Raw genomic sequence first — 19,917 nt, 5'->3', positions numbered from 1 at the left:
CACCCGCCATGCCCTCTCTATCCTGTGCTCAGCCCAAGGTAGCGGCCACGAACGCAGTCGCATCTACCATCGGTGTAGCCTCAGTGCATGGGATCCCGTGTACTCTGATGTTGAGAGCCTTATTGGCTCTTTGCTGCTGCTGCATGAGGGTAGCCGAAACGGTTACCCTTGCGGGTTCCCGTTTGGCCACGTCAACCTATCTGGAAGTCTCCTCAATAATAGATTGCATGCTCGCAATCTGTGCCTCGACCACCGGGGTACTCCCTGGGACAGTGTGTATGGCTGTGATCTCCCGTCAGAGCTGCATGATATCCTATCTAAGTCCTTGAATAAGACCCTCCTGCTCCTGAATGGCCCTAGCCTGCTCCTGTATGATGTGGCTCTGCTCCTGGTTGAAGCGGACTTGCTCCCGTGCGAAGCGAGTCAGCTCCATCTCACGCTCACGGAAACTATGTAACAGGAAAGGAGGGGAAGGGAACAACAAGCGGTGCGAGAGCTGTAACAGGAGAGGAGGGGAAGGGAACATTAACTGGTGCCATGGGCATGAGTATGTCACTGATCGTAGATGTAGAGGGAGCTGAAACTGGAACTGGAGCTGAGCCTGAAGCGGGGGCTGAAGTCGAAGTAGAGATAGAGATAGAGGGAGCTGAGGCTGGAGCTGAAACCGAAACTGAAACTGTAGCGGGAGCTGAGGTTGAGGTAGAGATAGAGGCTGAAGAAGCTGAGGCGGGTCCTGCCTTTGCCTTGCTGTCTACCTCGAGTCCACTTCGGTTGTAACGTGTGTTCACATCCTCCAATTTCAGTTGTGTCGTTTGCTTTTTTTTGTTGTTGTTGTTGTCGTCTTTCTTGGCTTTGTCCCCCATTTCTCTTGGACCTTTTTTTTTGGGGGGGTTTTTTGGGTGCAGGTCTTAGTGTCCGACCGGGAGGAGCACCGGCTCCCCCCCCATAATGGGAGGCATGCCCAGTGCTAGGTGGTGGCGAGGCGGGGTGGAAGCCTGAGGTGGAGAGGCAGCCAAGAGGTGGAGAAGGAGGAGAGGCTAAGGTGGCGAGGACTTATTAAAAAAAAAAAAAGTGGCGAGCAGCGAGGGTCTGAAGCGGGAGCGGGGGGGTGGCTAGGTAGGCTGAGCATAGGGAGAGGCTGAGCGTAGGGAGCCAGGAGGTGGAGAAGGAGGAGAGGCTAAGGTGGCGAGGACTTATTTTTTTAAAAAAAGTGGCGAGCAACGAGGGTCTGAAGCGAGAGCGGGAGGAGCAGAGAGGGGGGTGGCTAGGTAGGCTGAGCATAGGGAGAGGCTGAGCGTAGGGGGCGTAGGGGTAGGCTGAGAGTAGGGGGTGCGGGGTAGGCTGAGCAGGGTACGTAGAGCGTAGGTTGAGCGTAGGGAGGGGGCGGCTAGGTAGGCTGAGCATAGGGGGCGTAGGGAGAGGCTGAGCGTAGGGAGCGGGAGAGACTGAGCGTGAGCGTGGGGAGCAGGGCTGAGCGTGAGCAGAAGGGGAGCACACAGGGAACGTAGGGAGCGGGAGCGTGAGCAAAGATCAAATGTTGCTTTGCTACACATGCAAAGGGAAGATGGTATCTGATCTGAACACTTTCATTTTACAATACTGTCTACGGAGGCCTCTTGGGCCTATGGGACAAAGTACAAAGTACACCAAAAAGGAAAAACTCATACAAGCCTCAATGGGCTGGTACAGAGGGCGTGCTAGGGCCCTTGCTGAGTGCTAAGCTGATCTAAAGAGCTCAATAGTTTGAGCAAAATCAATTGAAGTAGGCTGAGAGCTGGGACTTAGAAATCGAAGCCCGGCACTGTGGTGGCTCGTCTGTGAGCGGCGAAGTTATCTCGGTTATGCATCTGTCGCTGTCTCACGCTGTGGTGGTGGGGGAGGGCGTGGTCTCCTTGCTCTCTGAATTCGCTGGGCTATGTTCAGAGTGACCCCTCGTCTCGGGCAGTCTCCCTTGAGGAAAGCTGTGATAGGCCGGGCTCTCAACAGAGTGTGCTCTAGTCGTGCTCTGTGCTGCAGGTGGTTTCTGTGTCCCTCTCTTAGTGATCTAGGCTGCCTGCATATCAACTAGCTCCTCCTTCTCCACCCCGATGTGTCCTGGAGCTGAATCAAATGCATAAAACTTTGTGATGTGTCACTGTGCCTCCTGTCAGCCTCTATATCTTGTGGTCTGGTCGCCTATTGCTGCTCTCTAATTTGGCGTAGTAGAGTCTCGTGTGTCGGCGCATCTCAAGCAGATAGAGGCCAATGCAGACCTGGTCATGGAAGTGGATTAGTCGTGAGAGTGGGCCGAAGTTGCTCCCCTCCTGGTATAGGTGGTGGTATCATCCCCTGATCTCATAGTAAGCTGGGCAAGCAACATAGGAAATGCTCCTCTGTCTCAAACTCCCAATGTGCATGGCATACAGATCCCGTGTTCTCCCCGTCTCAACCTTCAACTGATGGGATGAAACACTTATCTATCCAATGGCTATCCTCAATGCATGGGAGACTCCTCTGTCCTCGAGATACTAGGGTCCAATGATGAATCCCTCCTCTGATACTTTCAGGAAGTGGTCGCGATAGAACTGGGACTTGGTGGAATGCTCCTGATCCCCCTCCTAAGTCCGAGATGTATGGAGCTGGAGGAGATCTAACGGTATGATACAGTTAATCTCATCTCACGGGACCAATTGAGGGGGTGCATCCATGCTGTATTGAAAGGGAGGGAGCCTGTCCATATGAATACTGTGCCTGGCAAACCATGTGGAGATATATGCATACCATGTGTCTACTCCGCTCTCTGCTAGTCGTTTGGATGACTCTAGGGCCAGCCTCGGGAGTCTCCATCGAGATAACTCCCAGACTCTATGGTGAGGGGGTGCGTCCATGCTGTATTGAAAGGGGGGGAGCCTATCCATATGAATACTGTGCCTGGCAAACCATGTGGAGATATATGCATACGATGTGTCTACTCCGCTCTCTGCTAGTCGTTTGGATGACTCCAAGGCCAGCCTCGGTAGTCTCCAGCGAGGTAACTCCTAGACTCTATGGATGAATGTCACTGTTTGAAAGATGGCATCAACCTATAGAGGTGTCGTGGCGAACTCTACCTGTTATATCTCATGTGGAACCGAGGGCTTACTTCGAATCATGTGAGACCCCATAGTCATCTGTAACCGTTCAAATTTCCTCCACTCTGTCATCTCCCCCAGAAGGATGCTGCATACGTGGTAGTCGGTCGCACTAGTGTATCGGAAAGCCAGCTCTTCGTCGGTGGGTCCTAGAAGTGCTGGAAGCAGTGTCTCTAGTCGAACCAAATCACTCCGTCCCCGTGTGAGTCGTGTTTGGGCTGCATGGATTATTGTGAAAATGGGTCGTGTGAAGACTACTATCAAATATGTGTAGGACTGCACTATCTCCACTGTCTCACCACGGTAAGTGAAGCTGAGTCGACGGGCCACTGCACGTGAGGTGTTGAAGACCATAACCTTGGTCTTCCCAAGGTTGACTGCCAGGTCTCTCTCTTTGCAGAACACCTCTAGCGCCTCTAGATGTCTCTGCAGCCCCTCCGCCGCTGAAGATGATATAAGGATGATGTCATCAACGTATAGCAATATTTGTATGATGAGGTTGGCCAGTATGATCCCTCGCCCCCTAGGCGGTCTATGAAGGATGCGATCTCATCGATGTGAAGTCCAAAGAGGGTCGGTGAGAGTGGGCAGCTCTGCTTCACCCCAATCATGCTCTCAACCCAATCCGATAACCACCTGGGGCACGAACTCTGCCTCTGACTGACTCATATAGGCTCATCACACCCCAGATCAGCGTCTTTGGAATGCGCATCTCTTGTAGTCTCTTGATCATGGAGGATTGTGGGACAATGTCAAAGGCCTTTCGAAAGTCTATAAAGCATGTGTAGACTTTCTGGTGTCTAGACCTCGCCTCCTCAATTAATGTCTCCTTGGACGAAAAGATATATGGGGACCAATAAATAGCTTGTACACATCAAATGCCCGCTTCAAGGTGCTATGAAGCATAATTTTTATTACACCAATTTAAGATTGAGAGTCTTTAGGTTTAGATTTGAAAGCTCTTATGATATCCAAATCGGAGTGTCTTTTAATTTATGACTTTGCTTTGGAATTTTTATTTTTGCTGCCATGTTTCTACAAGCAAATAGAGCATGTGATCCCTTCTCATAAACTCTGCACGTTATTAAACTCCCATTCAACAATATATATATTCTCTTTGATACTGTCAAAATTGTCTTCTATATAGTTCTCTTCATTGTACCATCCATTTGACGCCGCCCTAATATACAAGGTCAAGGAAATATTGAAACTTGTTTTATGTTTTGTGATCTTGTCACCAAATCGGTACTTCTCCCAAGACATAAAGAGGAATCTTTATTGCATTGACGATGGTCAAGAAAGTTGACTTTGGTTAACTAAAATAAGCTTTGTTTTACTTTTGCTTTGCATTGGTAAAAGAGAAATGAAGGAACGCCCACCAGGGGCTAGGATTAGTCCAAGAACTAGGAATGCATGTATTTCGCTAACCTCTAATGGGTTAAAGTGTTGGAACATGTTTGTGTAATGTGTAGGACCTAAGAGAGTGCCCCAGGAGGGGGGAGATAAGCACAAAATGTAGGTCCATGAGGCCTAAAAGCATGGACAAGGGGGCGCCTCTTTAAAAGGAGGGCCCACGAGATAAAAAAGGTGCCAAAAGCACCAGATTTAAAATGAAAGCCTAAAATGCTTGGCTTTTATGTAAAAGTAGCTTTTAGAAAGCAGCCCTTAGCTTTTTGCTAGGCCTAGTCTATAAAAGAAAGACCCCAGGCCTTCTAGATTCATTCAAGAGTTGTACTTAGCTTCATACTCTTCTCAAAGCCAGTTGTACAAAGTATTTTCTATTGCAATAAAGGTCTTCGGTATTTTTGGGCACTAGTGTTGTGCATGCTGCGTCTCCTTCTTCTCTCTCTCTATTCTATTGTGAAGAATCTTTGCGATAAGTGCTGCAATTCTGATTTTCAGGCCTTCTGATTTTCAGATTTCAATTTGTGTTCTCTAGTAAAGTTCTTGTGAAATATTGCAAAAATATTGCGTGGACGTGTTTGCTATTTGTGACAGTAGGGGAAAACAAAGCCCTTGGAAAAAGAAGCCCATCTTATTACGGAACTATTGAGGTTATTTGCAAGGAAGATGATAAGCAGAGTATGGAAAAATTGATGGATTTCTATTATTAGAGTCTTATGACTGTTTTGGAACACTTTCCTTCCTCCACCAGCTTAAATGGCAAGGGGGCGCCTCTTTAAAAGGAGGGCCCACGAGATAAAAAAGACGCCAAAAGCACCAAATTTAAAAAGAAAGCCTAAAAATCTTGGCTTTTATGTAAAAGTAGTTTTTAGAAAGCAGTCTCTAGCTTTTTGCTAGGCCTAGTCTATAAAAGAAAGACCTCAGGCCTCCCAGATTCATTCAAGAGGTGTACTTAGCTTCATGCTCGTCGTAGAGCCAATTGTATAAACTATTTTTTATCACAATAAAGACCTTCAGGGGGATCCAACCCTTATTTTTGGGCCTGAGTGTTGCGCATGCTGCATCTCCTTCTTCTCTCCCTCTAATCTATCGCGAAGAATATTTGAGATAAGTGCTGCAATTCTGATTTTCAGATTTCAGTTTGTGCTCTCTAGTTTTTATCGCGAAGTTCTTGTGAAATATTGCAAAAATATTGCGCGGAAGTGTTTGCTACTTGTGACAGATCTCCTCATAAAGCTCTACTTTCTTCACCTTCTTGTCTACTTTTGCGCACACACACACACACACACACACACACACACACACACACACACACACACTCACACACACACACACACACACACACACACACACACACACACACACATATATATATATATATATATATATATAGAGAGAGAGAGAGAGAGAGAGAGAGAGAGAGAGAGAGAGAGAGAGAGAGATTTGTTTTTTGCTTCTTTAAAGGCATTTGCTATGAATGGTTGTGGCATAGGTGCATGCAACTTTTGCCAGCTCCGGCTCTGATGGAGCATATAACTTTTGGGACAAGGAAAATAAACAAAGACTAAAGGTTAGTCTTTTGATTTTTGAATCAATTTATCATTGAGCGAAATCTTTTGTATAGTTTTAGCTTCGGTTAGAATTTAATGGTAACTAGTGTGAAACTCGTGGCAAGCCACATGCTATATTGGACAGTGAAACACATGATAGAAGTCTGAGCGTCATAGTCTTTAAGAGCCTTTCGCTATTTTCCAAGCTTGGATCTACAAGTTGCTCCGTTGCAGAGAAGAAGAACATTTGTTGGATCGCTCTCTAGGCCTTCACCATACGATACACAATCCGTGAAGAACATCTGAGCATCAAACAATTCATTCTTTGTAGCTTGAGTTTGACCTATTACATGTGCCTTTCTTAACATGCCAGCATCTTCTGCACAATAGACTTGGTTACCACCTCCAACTTGCAAATCATTACATATTTGCCTTAAATTGAGACACTATCTAGATCCCGTATATTATGATCACACCTTGGTATCCCTACCTCCCTAGATCCATCTCAGTCTCGACTCTTATGATGAGGAAAGAAGGTATCAACCCTCACCAAGTCGACCTTGATCAAAGAGCTCTCCACATTTGGAGTTGTTCTGCACACACCATTTGCCTTGTATGGTTTGTGCAGCATCAATAATTCCTTGGCTAGTAGCCAAAGACCTAATGTGTCAAGGCACATTCGCAATCGATCAATCAATCTATCCATCAAACGCTCCATTGGAGAGAAGATATGTAAACTATGCTCGTTAAGAGTAAAAGTTTGGCCTACAATGCTGAGTTGAGGAGGAATTTATGACCAAGACGTTTGTACGCTATGTAGACTAAAAGAAAATTATACCTTGCGATGCAAAAATTGCATGGCAACGTCGCTCTCCCTTATCACAATCCTTCAATCTTCCGATTTCCTAGCCTCAATGCACTTGGATTGCTGCCCTATACCCAGAAATAGTTGGAGTATGGAGCTGTAGTCCTTCACTCTTCACTCCAACTGATGTTTGTTGCTTGAATTTGACACACAGTTGCTAAAGAAATATCCAAATCCTTCTAATTTCCCTATCCTTGTGGAGGGGCTCAAACACTTTGTAGGGGTTCCTGCGTCCTATGACGCTGCACATTAAGAGAGGGATCAAGAAACTTGACCGTCCTCAAGCTGGTTGATGGCCATGAAGGCCCTTGGTCTATTACTTAACCTAGACAATTCATCCCATCCCTCAAACTCGTCGCTTGCTAGCCTTCTGCAAGTAATCATCAATAGCAACTTTCATGCCAAAGCTGTATTTGTCACCTTTGATGGGAACTTTCCTACTGAATGCGTACTGTGAACATATAAGCAGTTGAAAAAACATTAATGTTGTCTGAGGCTTTTCACAAACCTTTAAACTTGGTTCCATTTGGCGATCTCACCTTGTACATTAGGACATTGTCACTGCAAGTGGGTGTTGGAAATATCAAGGCAGTGGTTGATCATAGGTCAGTAATAAGGTTAGGGGCACCTTTGTTCTTGAAAAAAGGTCAGGGGCACTTTTTTTCTCACTGAAGTTTTTTCAGTGGTTGATCATAGGCTAGTAATAAGGTTTTTCCTCCTTAACCATGGTTAGTGGTTAAGCTAGTGTGGGTCCGAACTCCTACTTTGGGTTTCACCCTAGGGTTTTTAGGGTTTTAGCGCCTCCCTTGCAGGTTTGTTACATTCCCACCATCACTAAAAGATTTATGCTCAACTGATGATAGACTTGTTTGAGATACTCAATTTCAAAGCTTCTTCATAAGAGCTGAATAAGATGTGATGATCTCATTAGTAATGACGTTCTCTGTGAGTGTGAGAATCCATTAAGAATGACAATCTCATCTTCATCCTTTAGCCTGTAATTGCTCTTGATGCATAGGAGTAGATACAATCACCAGGCACAAGGTGACAACGGCAGTAGTCTCACCGGTAGATCTTTACAAAGGTCTCTCTTATAGGGTAGGGATTGTTACTGATGAGGAGCTTGATGAGAGTGTAGCAGCATCTCTCATGAGGCCTCCTCTCAATGTAGAGAGGAGATAGAGTGGCAACAATATCCAAAGCTACGAGATTAGGAGGGCCCTATACTGGGACAAGGCATGCGCATCAGCTAGGCACAGTGGGATAGTGGAGCGACATGCTTTTTTAGTTGAGATGGTCTCTTTGGCCAACATGTAGATGGTTTGAGTGGCATCCACCAAGACATTTAGGACTTTCTCCCAACATCTCGGTAGTTACCTGAGCTTTCGCTAGAGGATAGTATCTTGGAGACTGTTGCCAATGGAACATCTAGGTAGCATGCTGCAGTTTAGTGATGGGGGGCTAGCATGCATTGTCTATAGCTATCGTCGTCAATATGTGGCATGATACCATCTATACCACGAGCTATTTGGGAGGAAGGATCTAGAAAGACCATCGAAAGACGGGAGCACTCCTGCTAGGCATGGGCTGTGTGTACCTTTACATTTCCACTTTGATAGTTGTGCCTTCTTTCGGGATACCCTAGGCAATGAGTTGGGATCTTGAGAGGTAGGCTACATGATAACCAATACTTTCTTTTGGTCAATGCCTCATAGCTAGCTGATTTGTATTGTTTTTTTCAAGTTTCTAAGGTTTGGTTCTTTTCTTTTTGGGGGGGGGGGGGGGGGCGGAATGCAGTAGATGGAATTGGTCTCTCATAATTTTTTTAAAATTGACATGGAAAGCGTAATGAATCTTCTAATGTGATGCAAGATGTAATTGAATGAAACAGTGTTAATCTTATTCCAAATGGACCAAAATAACACAAGGCAAAATGGGCATATACAACAAGCTTCCAACTTTGGAATTTAAACTGGCCTTATTGACGTGTAATCCAATCTCCTTCTCTATACTCAACTGCCATCCATCTCTTATTTGCTCTGTTTCGTTAGTGTTCTTGAACGTGGATAAGGTGCTTCTTGAGTATGCATATGCTGACTTTTTATCTTCCATAAACTGATCGGCAACAATGCTTCTGTCTTTTGTTTGTACAACTGGAAGAGTTAAAGGCTTCCTAAAATAACGTCAACAAGCTTAATCTATTATAGAAAGTTTGCATTCCTACAACTCCCAACGTAAGTGCGTGATAATTATAGCAAAGACTTTCTTTGTTGCATCCCTTTGTCCATCTCCCTTTGAATGAAAAGATAACGTAGGAGCGTGTTTTTTCACGGATGTGCATCACATCTCCAATTCTGTATGGGAATTGTCAAATAATGCTTGCTAAGTTACTGGTGAACTTATTAATAGCCTTGGGAATACCATGATAAACAAAGATATGCTAATGAAAAGCGATGCGGTGCTTTTTTCCTTCAAAATCTTGCTTGCTAAATGCATTTTTCATTGTCCAGATCATGTCGGGACCTTGAGGTGACTTACTATACTGATCCATAATAGCCTTGGGAATATCATGATGAACAAAGATATGCTTAATGAAAGCGATACGGTTTACGTTCCTTCAAAGTATTGCTGCAAGAAATAAATGCACTTGCTTGCTAAATTTATGAATCATTGTCTAGATCATGTTAGGACCTTGAGGTGTGACTTTGGGAACCTTGTAGCAAAGTCCATAGCAGTGTGTTCCCTTAGTGCCTTCGGGAACTGACAAAGGCTGTAAAAGCTCTTCGGTTTTGAATGGTCATAGTTTGTCTTTTGACATGTAGGACATGAGGAACATATGTGGAGGCCAATAAAGGTATCTCACAAGCCTTCATACTGTTAGAGACATACTCTGGTGCTTTGAAAATGAGAATTATATTCCTCAATTACCTTTTGCAATTGATTAGAATAGTTAATATTCTTTAAAATTTTACCCCATGATTTCTCTGCCCATGCAGACAATTAATTAAACATAATGCCTAGTGTTGGGAATGTGGCGGTCACCGTATGTCCTTTAATGGAATGCAGAGTACAAGGGTCCCACACACCTGCCCAATAAATCCTAGGGGAGAGAGACTCACCGGGTGGTAGGTAATTTACGTAGCATTTTTGTATATGGGACATCTCATAGCGCTTGAGTACATGTGCGATCTAGTCTTTAAGAGGCCCATTGCCCCTCTTTCTCATGCTCGTAGGGACCCTTTAGAGGTCCCAATTATTTGCAGCTTAAGGAGGAAGGACCATGCCTTATCCCCCTTCAGCTTTCCTTTCCTTGCCCTCCTTCTCCTTTTAAGTCAAAGAAGCTGCTGCCAAATTTCGACAATGGCCATTGCCATGTGCCTAAGTTGTCACATGCATACATCTACATCTGCTTGGAATTGCAAGTACTGTCCAAAACTAACAATAACTAAGTGAGGAGAAATGCAAATAAAGGAAAGAAGTATCCATGGAGTAGATCCTTATTTGGAACCACGTTTTACTTCTTATGTGAAGATGAGTTTTGTGGTTCTACATCATTCAACAATTACTTCAGCCATGCTTTGATGTAGAAGCTTCCATGTGTATGATCTTGGTTTCCTATCTGTTTGACATATTTTGCGTGCTTTATCTCATGGTTTCATTGTGTAGAGAATGAAATGCTAGTGGTTTGATTACACATCAATAGGTTTTGATGTTGTAATTGATTTGTATGTTTCTCCTACGTTATGCAAGTTTTGAATCGAAGAGCACATTCGTAACCTTTAAAATGTTGTACTGTTAGTCAATGAGGTTGCATCTTGAAATCGTCTTTAATTTCCTCTTGTAGGCTATGCAAAGGTGTAATCAACCTATTCCTTGCAGCACGTTCAACTACGATGGTAGCATTTTTGCCTATGCGGTACGTCTTTGATCAATTAATCCAAAAATGTGAGTTTGTAGATGCAATGGGATTGTGATTGGCCATACTTAGACTTCAGCTCCTTCTTCGAATTTTTGCTTTTGTTGTGACATGTTGCATATAACAAATCTTTGCAATATTGTTGCTCATTTCTAGCCAACAAATACCATCATCAATCTTCTTCCGTTGGTTTCAATTTTCCCTTTTACATGCCTTCTTGTAAGATATAGCCATACGGAACATTCTGTACATATAGCATCATAGGTTCTGATAGGATGAATTTGATCAAGGGAAGAGCCCCTCTGCTTATCACCCAAAGTCTCTACGGATAGACTTACATTCTATTTGGTTGGGGAGATTATTACAAGTCTCAGCGCATGGCATCTAGATGCAGAGAGGCCATAGACTTTCGCCTCTTAGTCACTCACAATTATATGGCAGGATATTATCTGCACCGTCATGGCCACTTTGGGGCAAGATTTAGGGCTTTGCATGCACCATAGTGCTAGGAGAGCTTCTATAATGAGATGGTGGGATTATCATAGGGCCTGTGTCACATTTTCACTCTCCAGACAACCCAAAACCGGCCTTCGGGAAATCCAAAGGGCAGTGAACAGTTCATAACCAGCAAATACCTAGTTTCCAGCTATTTAGAACTTTCCACAGCAAACCAAAACAACTTAGAAAAACACCCAAGAGCTAGATTGCCCTCGTCCTACACGAGACACCAGATTGGCCCAAAACTTAGCGCCCCTTTCGGTATTTCTTTATCTTTTATTCAGAAGGCATCCAAATACAGGAAAAGCATGGTTGTGCGTCAGTCCAAAACAGCCAACTGAATAATCCGTTCACAGGCACTTCCGTCCTACTATGCAATCAGAGAAAGGCATTCCAGTCCAGTGCAGTATCCTATGGCAGCCTTTCTTCTGATTTTGACTGAGGGTTCTAACCTGGCAGCTCTGATACCGGTCAAGGGAGTCCTCAATCAGCAAAGTCTGTCGTGGCATCTTTGATACCCGTCTTGCATGATCTTGGGGCTGATTTGCTGATTCACACCTTGCTAGAGCTTGTCTAGGAGCTATTTGCTGATTCGCAGTTTACAGGAGCTCACCAGGCCAATTGTTTTTCAGTTTTGGGCTGCTCTAGAGTCTCCTAGCAGGACATCTAGTAGATCCGCACCTGCCAGAAGCCATCTAGGGCTTCCAGACTTGACGAATTTTTCCAGCGGGCTTCCCGAGGTTGCCTTTGTTGTCTTTTACTTGCCAGAGTGCCAGAGGACTGCTCCAGGGAGATTTGTTTTCATGCTTGCTGCTGTTTCAGGGTTCCACAACATTCAGATCAGTTGATTGCTTCTCGGAAGTTTTCCTACTGCCTCAAGACCTTCAGATCCTATTGCTTTGTTGCAGCTAGCCTTTCTGTTTGCCAGGAACAAGGGATACGAAGACCCAAGAGCTTTGCCCTTTGTGGCATGTAACTAGATTTTAGTTAGTTGATTTGACAAGTGGCATGTTGCCAAATGAATGAGGCTTGAGATCTTTGTAAAGTCATTCACGTTTGGTTTCTTGTAACTCAGCTTGCACGCTGAACTCTTGTACTGTGAATTGTTCTCTCAAGTAATAAAATCCTTCGGGGGGGTCGAGCCTGATTGTTGTCCTGGGCCCTAGTGTGTTTGCACACACACACACATACACACACACACACACAGAATGAGAGAGTGTTTGCAGTAAATGTGGTTTCAGGAAGCACTACTTGTTGGGTGCTAATTCTCATGTTTAGACGGATCATTCTTCACTTAGGTATTTTCTCACACAGAGAAAATTATCTGAGAAGCATATGCGCTGGGCCAATTTTCTGTCTATGTTTCATTTTCAGATTGTGCATGTCCCTAGAAACAAGAATGTGGTTGCAGATGCACTCTCTAGAAGGCCAGTGCTTGATGCCGTATCAAAGAAACCACACGTTTTTGCAGTTTCTATTGCGTATCATGATGAATTGGATGCCATGAAAGAGCAATATGCTACGGATGATGACTTTGCACGGATATATGATGAGTTGTGTGAGGGACAGAGAAATGATCATTATGCTCTTCGAGGCGGTTTTCTGTCCTGTGTCCTGCATAAGGCGGAACATGACTTTCAGCCATCACCTTGACCCTCAACTACTTTGTGACACACAATCTCTTGAAGCGCTATGTTTCAGAGGACAATTATAAAAGGATATAAGAAAGTTCCACCCATTTTGCACACCAAAGATAAAATCTTTGAAGTTGATAAATTTATGGAAAACCTGGATGAGGCTTAAGGAAAATCGAGATTGCTCTCCCATGTGAGTCTTTTGAAACCATTTCATGGAGATGTGCTAGAAGATATGCCTCCTGAAGAACAGCCTGAAGTTAAAGAATTGGACGAAATCTTGGTTGCGGAACAAATTCTGGCACACAAGGTAAAAGGTAGAGTTATCCGCCGCTATTTGGTTAAATTAAAAAATTATCCAGCTATAGATGCGAAATGGATGGAGGAGGGTGAACTAGCAGATTCACCTCAGTTGTTGCAGCTCTACCTAGTGGCATTTCAGCTTGAGCCGACTTCGGTTGGGGCTCATTCAGGCTCAGCAGAGTGTGTGTCTGGAGCATTGCCTGATGCTCAAGAGGAGGGTAGCACCTCCACTCCCTTGGTTCAGAGTCCAGACTGCTCTTGATATCTAGAGGTCGCTTGGTTATACTGTCGATCTCACATGGGGTACTGCTTGCTGATGGTCTCTCTGCCACGAGACCTTTGGATTAGTGTACTAGTCACTGTAAGCTTCTGTTTATATATCTGGAATGGCTGGTTATCTTGAGCTCTACCAAGCCATTCTTTGTATATATTTTCTGGTTTTTGTATGACGTTTATGCATTCTTGATGTTTCAAGCACATATCTGAACATGTACCTGTAATACTGGCAGAGTCAGCCACTCAGTATTTTAATTTTTCTGATTTTTGTGGTTGCTGTTTTGAACTAGCAAACGAGGACGTTTGCTGTGTTTATAATTTTTAGGAATTTACGGTAACTGACTTGGCTTCAAACTGATTAAAATATGAAGGACACTTCAGTGCAATTAATTCCATGGGCCAATGCAAAGGATCTGAGGGCTGGAGAGGGGTAAAAATCTAGTGACTTGCAGGGCAAGCAAAGGCTAGCTTATTCTTGGCTCAAGTGGATCGGGGGCTAAGCGAGGGCTGGTTCAGCTCCATCTCATATCAGAGTCTCATTTTTCCTACTCCCCAGCTGTCCACACACCCCTCCCAAGAGCCCGTTTCATTGATCTGCCACCAACCAAGAGCCTTGCCAGATCCCAACTTGCAAAAGGGCCATTTCCAAGAGCTATTTTATGAAATCACAATCTCTGAGGGCCATTTGAGGAGCTGTTTACTCATTCGCATCTTCCAAGACAGGCGATTCACTATTGCGCACTTTTCCAAGGCTATCTGGGAGTCCTGGCATGACAGAGGTCAGCAAAACAACCAACCCTAGCTGGTCTGCGCGTTGAGCTCCATAGTGTTTTGGTTTTCAACCCCGCTTGGTACGTGCAATAATTAACTAAAGCGCACAACCATGGCACCCATTAATGGTTAGCGCTTTGCATGCAAATAATAATACGTGGACTAATCCTAGTCATTGTGGGCGTTCCCACCAAGCAAACATGTGCACATAACCACAGGTCAACCCTCTTGGTCGTTAATTAAGGGGCTTGACCATCAATCAAAGCGCCTTAATTATTGCCAAGTGTCTCCCACCAAGCAAACAAGAGGTCAACCCTCTTGGTCGTAATTAAGGGGCTTGACCATTAATCAAAGCGCCTTAATTATGGCCAAGTGTGTCCAATCGAGGTTGGTGCATCTTGGTTAACTGAAGTTAACCCGGAGCTCTCAGAGGCACTATCACATGTGGGCTTAGAATGAGTGTCGCCTTTGTGGACTACCAGTGTTTTACTCTCTTCTTTTTTTTGGGCAGAAAAAGCTTGTGTTATATTAGAATATCATCATCATCAACATAAATATCTACATGTTCTTTGGTAAAGAACAACCATCCCCCATGGGGAGAGTTTCATCAAAACATTTCTGAGCAATAATCTTGAAGTAAAAAACAGTAGCAGCAGAGTCAAAAGAGGGGGACATAGGAGTCATCAGTGTCATATGTATTGTCATCATTGAAGTAATCAGAGTAATTGAAACTCTCTGAGTCCCCAGAGCTATCAGTGTCATCTGTTTGGGCTTCACAAGGTGAGTCCAGTTCCTTCTTGACAGTTGTGGAGGGTACCTGTTTAAGAAACTCAGTAATCTCAGCTAGCATAAGCCAAGTCTTGTTGACTGAAGTCGACACTCTTTGACCGAAGTCAGCGCTTTGGTTCTTACCGTGGTTAACCATCTTGGCCAAAACGAAGTCTTCCTAATCGGGCTTTTTTTTGCCGAAAAAACAGTGCTAATTATATTACTTCGAGAACAAGATACAAGAGGTCAGCTTATAGCTGACGGGCTGCGTTCACAAACCGGACGCAGCCCTAAAAGGTAGCATAATAAATCATACTCTCACGGAGGGATATGCTGAGTGTGAATGAACAGCCATCGGGGTGGTGAGTAGTGCCACCGAAGGCCCTGCGTAGTCTGCTCGAAGAAGAGGCCCTGTGTGTCCCAAGCCCGGAGGAAGCGTCTCCGCTTCTCCTGACCAGCCCGGGAGTCTCCCTGAATCTGGTCCCACTGGCCTCTGAGGGTATAAATAATCTCACTCCAAATCTCCGCCATGATCTGGGCAGTCGATAAGGAGGTGCCACCGAGGATCTGCGTGCAGCGCGAGGTCCAGATGTGCCATCCTGTAATGCTGCTGATAATCTCCCAGACTGGCTGCCTCTCCCGAACTCCTGTATCAGCCTCTGCTAGGTGCTGTGGGATACCCTCGAGCGGCCCCCACGTCCCCTGTGTGATAAGGAAAGTGGGGTCCTGCTGGCATGCCTCGAATAAGTGATGAAGACCAGGTGCGGTGCTGCATCAACAGAACGCGCCCCAAGTGATCACTCCTAGCTCTGGTGCTGCGCGAGTAAGAAGCCCGAAAGTCCACCTCCACACTTCCTGGGCGCGCGTGCAGCTCCACAGGCAGTGTTTTGGTGACTCCTCATCCGCATGGCAAATCTGACAGCATCCGTCTTGGCCTATCTGCCTCAACCAGCTCCCCACTGGAAGACCTTTGTGGGCAAGAAGCCACAGGAAGTATGAGATCTTCCGCGGCCGCCAGCTCTCCCACAAGGCCTTCCAGAATGCCTGCAAAAAGAACCTGGAAATACCCTGTGCGTACCAGCTGGGTCGCTGGGTGGGGGGGCGGCTCTGCATCCTCCCGAGAACTCGCCTGCCCAGAGTCGTGCTGTACGCGAAGAAGGAAGTCGGCCCCTGTCTTGTCACAATCTCTGGCCACCACCACTCTCCTGGGTCCCACTCAAGCTCTGACAAGGCCCGCCCCTCCCAGAGCCAAAGACGCCAAAGCTGCAACTGGTCCTGCTCGATACTAGGGTCGGTACGCCAGACCTTCCCCAAAAGGCCTACGACCCTAACCCTCTGCCACGGGAGTAGGGGGTCGATGAGTGCCTCCTCTCTCCTGAGTCGTCCATCCCCTGAAACCGCGAAGAAGGAGATAGAGGAGTCATCCATACGTCCTGCGACCACCAGTGGGATGCCACGGGGGGTGAACTGTCCCAGCCAGCGGGTGTCACCAGGCATGAGGACCTGAGGCTCAGGTGGAACCAACCAAGCAGCTGGGATCGCACCGTCGATCTCCGTGCGTCTCGCCTGGATTCCGCGTGCACCTCCAGCTGCGTCTGCAAGATCAGCCATCTCCAGATGTCTGTACGTATCCCTCCAAACTCGAAGGGACCGGGCTGGCCCCCTCATCCAGCCGTCCCACCTGATATGTGATCTCTCCCCCAACTGAAGGCCCTCGGTGTCTCTGACCTGACCATTCCAGACGAGCGGTTGGCGACCTAATCGGGGCTAGGCTTACTTAACCGAGGTTTAAGTATCTTTGACGGAAATCAATAATAGATATAACTCTTTGAACATGATTAAATAAATGAAGCACTCATTAATTATTATCAATAAATGGTCAACTAGAACTTTGACTTTGGAATATTTACAGCTTGGTGACATCCCCTTGGCTGCTATTTAGTTGACCTCAACTGAAAAGATTCCTTGTACATATCCAAAAGCTATGGATGATTAGACAACATGTCTTCATCCATCCACTTGGCATCCAATGCCGACGAGTAATTCTTGAATTTTACAAGATAACTATAAAATTCCTTGCCCTAAGGGCCTTTGCATACAGTATGATGTGCGATTTGTTTTGGCCGAAGGACCTCCTCCAGCTCATCCACTTCTGGTGGATCTTTTGTTATTGGCTCTGTAGGCTCCGGTCCCTGACGTCCAGCAGCAGAGTGTAGCTGTCCAGGAAGTCTACGCAGCCCCTCAAGCTCCATCTCTCTCAACGACGGCGCATCCCCCCACCTCCCTTCTCTTTCTTATCCTTCTCTTTGCCTCTTCCCATTGCTCCTCAGGATTCTACGATGACACCACTCTTCATTTCAATGTAGCATCGTTGTCGCAGCAAATGCAATGGTTTCGGCAGTACAAAGTCGAGTTGGATGGTTCGGTTGGTCACTCCAAGGCAACGGAGATTATTAGTACAGCCCTTTACGTAGTCAGCTCTGGTTCCGACGACTTTGTTAACAACTATTACGTGAATCCCTTCCTTTGATCTCGATATAATGAGACGGAATACATGAACTTCCTTACGGGTCTGATCGTCATGTTTCTCCAGGATAAAACCCTCTTCATATTTGATTTATTTGAAGGCATATGGGATGCATGTGATCATAAAGTTGAAGTCAACTTGCTGGAGGCTACTCTTTTGGTAGCATACTTCACTAAGAAAGTAGTAGGAAAACAAAGGAGCTATACCAACAATGATACGCTTGTGCTCTCGGAAACTATGAAGACTAGGAAGAAAGAACCAGACCAAGATGCTACAAATACCTCTACCATCGACCCTAAGATGAAACTAATGTCTGTGGAGAAGATAAAAGAGCAGCCACTTCCTCTTCAGGAAAGAGAGTGCGGCTTGCTATTACTGCTGCCCAAGTAATTCCAATCCCTGAATTTTCTTGTGGAGTGTTCCCACTCAAAGACGAGCCATTCCAAGTATGAGAGGGAAGAGGTCTCCTTGCTGTCACAGTTTTTCTTGGACTTTGCCAAGCTTCCTGCAAAGTTTTTTCCTTTGCTTTTAATTGAGAAGTTAAAGGCATCGAGGCAGAAACATTAGCATTTAATGCAACAGGAGCTTTTCTCTTATCCTGGGCTGCATTTACTGGCTTATTTGACTTATTCTTTACCTGAGAAGAAGCAGGAGTATCCTTGGGATGCATATTGGCATGCATAGCATCTGGAGGCATTTTGTGCAAGACCAGAGGACATTGTGAAGCCATGTGTCCAAAGTTTTTGCACTCAAAGCAAGCTCCTGCAAAGAAACCGCATTTCAACTTGTAAAATGCATTGCCCATGGCAACATTATTAACCGTAACCGAATAAGATTATCTGTATCCCACAAGATGCAAAATCTATTCGAGTTGCCATTTGGCCGTGGTTGACACACCACCTTTCCCAAAGAGGCTGCAATTTTTGGTAGCAAAGAGGCAAGACATTGAGGAAAGTCCACAACTTCCACCCACACAGGACAATGATGCCTAATCAAAGCCTAATAATCCCTGGTAGGCAACCAAGGGGGCACACGTACCATCTGCTGTCCATAAAAAAGAGGGGAGTGCTCAAGAAGCATCTGCTTATGCTGTTCATCCACCATAATGACGGAGGAATCGACTGAGGAGACTTTCATCCAGGAGGGCATTGGCCCCAAACTCTTAGATTAGGATTGTGTGTTTGGAGTCAATAAGGTGCTCTGCCATGGATAGTCCATCCTAAAATGATATGTTATTTTCATTTTAGTTAGTCATGTTTGCCTGCTTTGAGTCATATGTCCTATCGTGATACCCAAAGACACATATTCGAGGTGGACTCTCTTGTTGTAAAGTGAGGTAGCCAGATTTGGAGTGAGGCCATGGTGGAGCTAGGGCATCCACATGCCACATGTGCCTACTGCCAATGCAACTGGAGTGAGACAGGAAGGGCTACTGCCAGGGTAGAAGGTCATCAATTTAAGGGGAGGTGTTGGATAAATTGATGTTTAGGGGACACACTTATGGACATGGTCATGTGGTGTGTGTGTGCTAGTGCTTATGTAGGACATGGTGTGAGTGCTAGTGAGCACCATGGTAGGTGTGTCAGGTGACTCATCAGTTAGGTGTCACCTATGTTGGTGTGATTGAGATAAGTTAGGGGCTCGGTGGATAGGTTGATGGAGGACTTGGGGGTGTTACTGATGGAGACAATCAGGGAGATAATCATGGATCTAGCCCCACCTACTCAGGGGCATTCCACTATATCTAACTCTACTCATGAATGAAATCATACTTGCTATTGCGCTCATCTTCTCGCTTGCTCTTGCTTATGCTCAAATTCTAACCCCTTCCTTCAGATCTCACTGTCTCCTATGCTTATCTGCAGCTCTCTTATGCTTTTCTTGAGACCTTTCAATCCCTGTCCGGCCTTGGCTGAAAGATGTCTGGAGGTCTCTGACAAACTGATCAGCTGCAAATATTTCATCTTTGGTCCTCAGGATAGGAGGCAGAAACACCTTCCCATAGATGACCTCAAAGGGGGCTTTCCCTGTGTACCTGTGGACTATATTATTGTAAGCAAACTCCACTAATGGTAGGTACTTTTCCCAGTCTGAAATTTGGTCAACCACGCAGCATTTCAGCATATCCAACACTGTAGAATTTGCTATCTCACTTTGACCATTTGTATGGGGATGGAAGGAAGAAGAAAAATTCAGATTCGTCCCCATATTATCAAATAGAGCTCTCCAGAATAGACCGACCATTCTGGGATCTCGATCACTGACAATGGACTCGGGCATACCATGGTGCTTAAA

At 45.4% G+C, this 19,917-nt stretch overlaps 1 protein-coding gene across 1 annotated transcript in view; it reads left to right on the top strand.

Moving 5' to 3' along the window:
- The window catches only part of RAE1 (Transducin/WD40 repeat-like superfamily protein), a 105,537-nt gene that overhangs the window by 34,017 nt on the left and 51,603 nt on the right, over positions 1-19,917 (top strand). Inside the window, exons 9-10 of the mRNA XM_087384320.1 lie at positions 6,007-6,084; positions 10,774-10,845. Of these exons, the coding sequence (XP_087240446.1) occupies positions 6,007-6,084; positions 10,774-10,845 (150 nt within the window). The remainder of the gene's footprint in view (positions 1-6,006; positions 6,085-10,773; positions 10,846-19,917) is intronic.

The sequence above is a fragment of the Dipteris shenzhenensis genome, chromosome 13, assembly GCF_047967505.1.
Source record: "Dipteris shenzhenensis isolate YYH24624 ecotype China chromosome 13, Dip_SZ_1.0, whole genome shotgun sequence".
NCBI lineage: Eukaryota > Viridiplantae > Streptophyta > Polypodiopsida > Gleicheniales > Dipteridaceae > Dipteris > Dipteris shenzhenensis.
The sequence above is the reverse complement of the archived record's forward strand: the minus strand, read 5'-3'. Positions and strand labels throughout refer to the sequence as shown.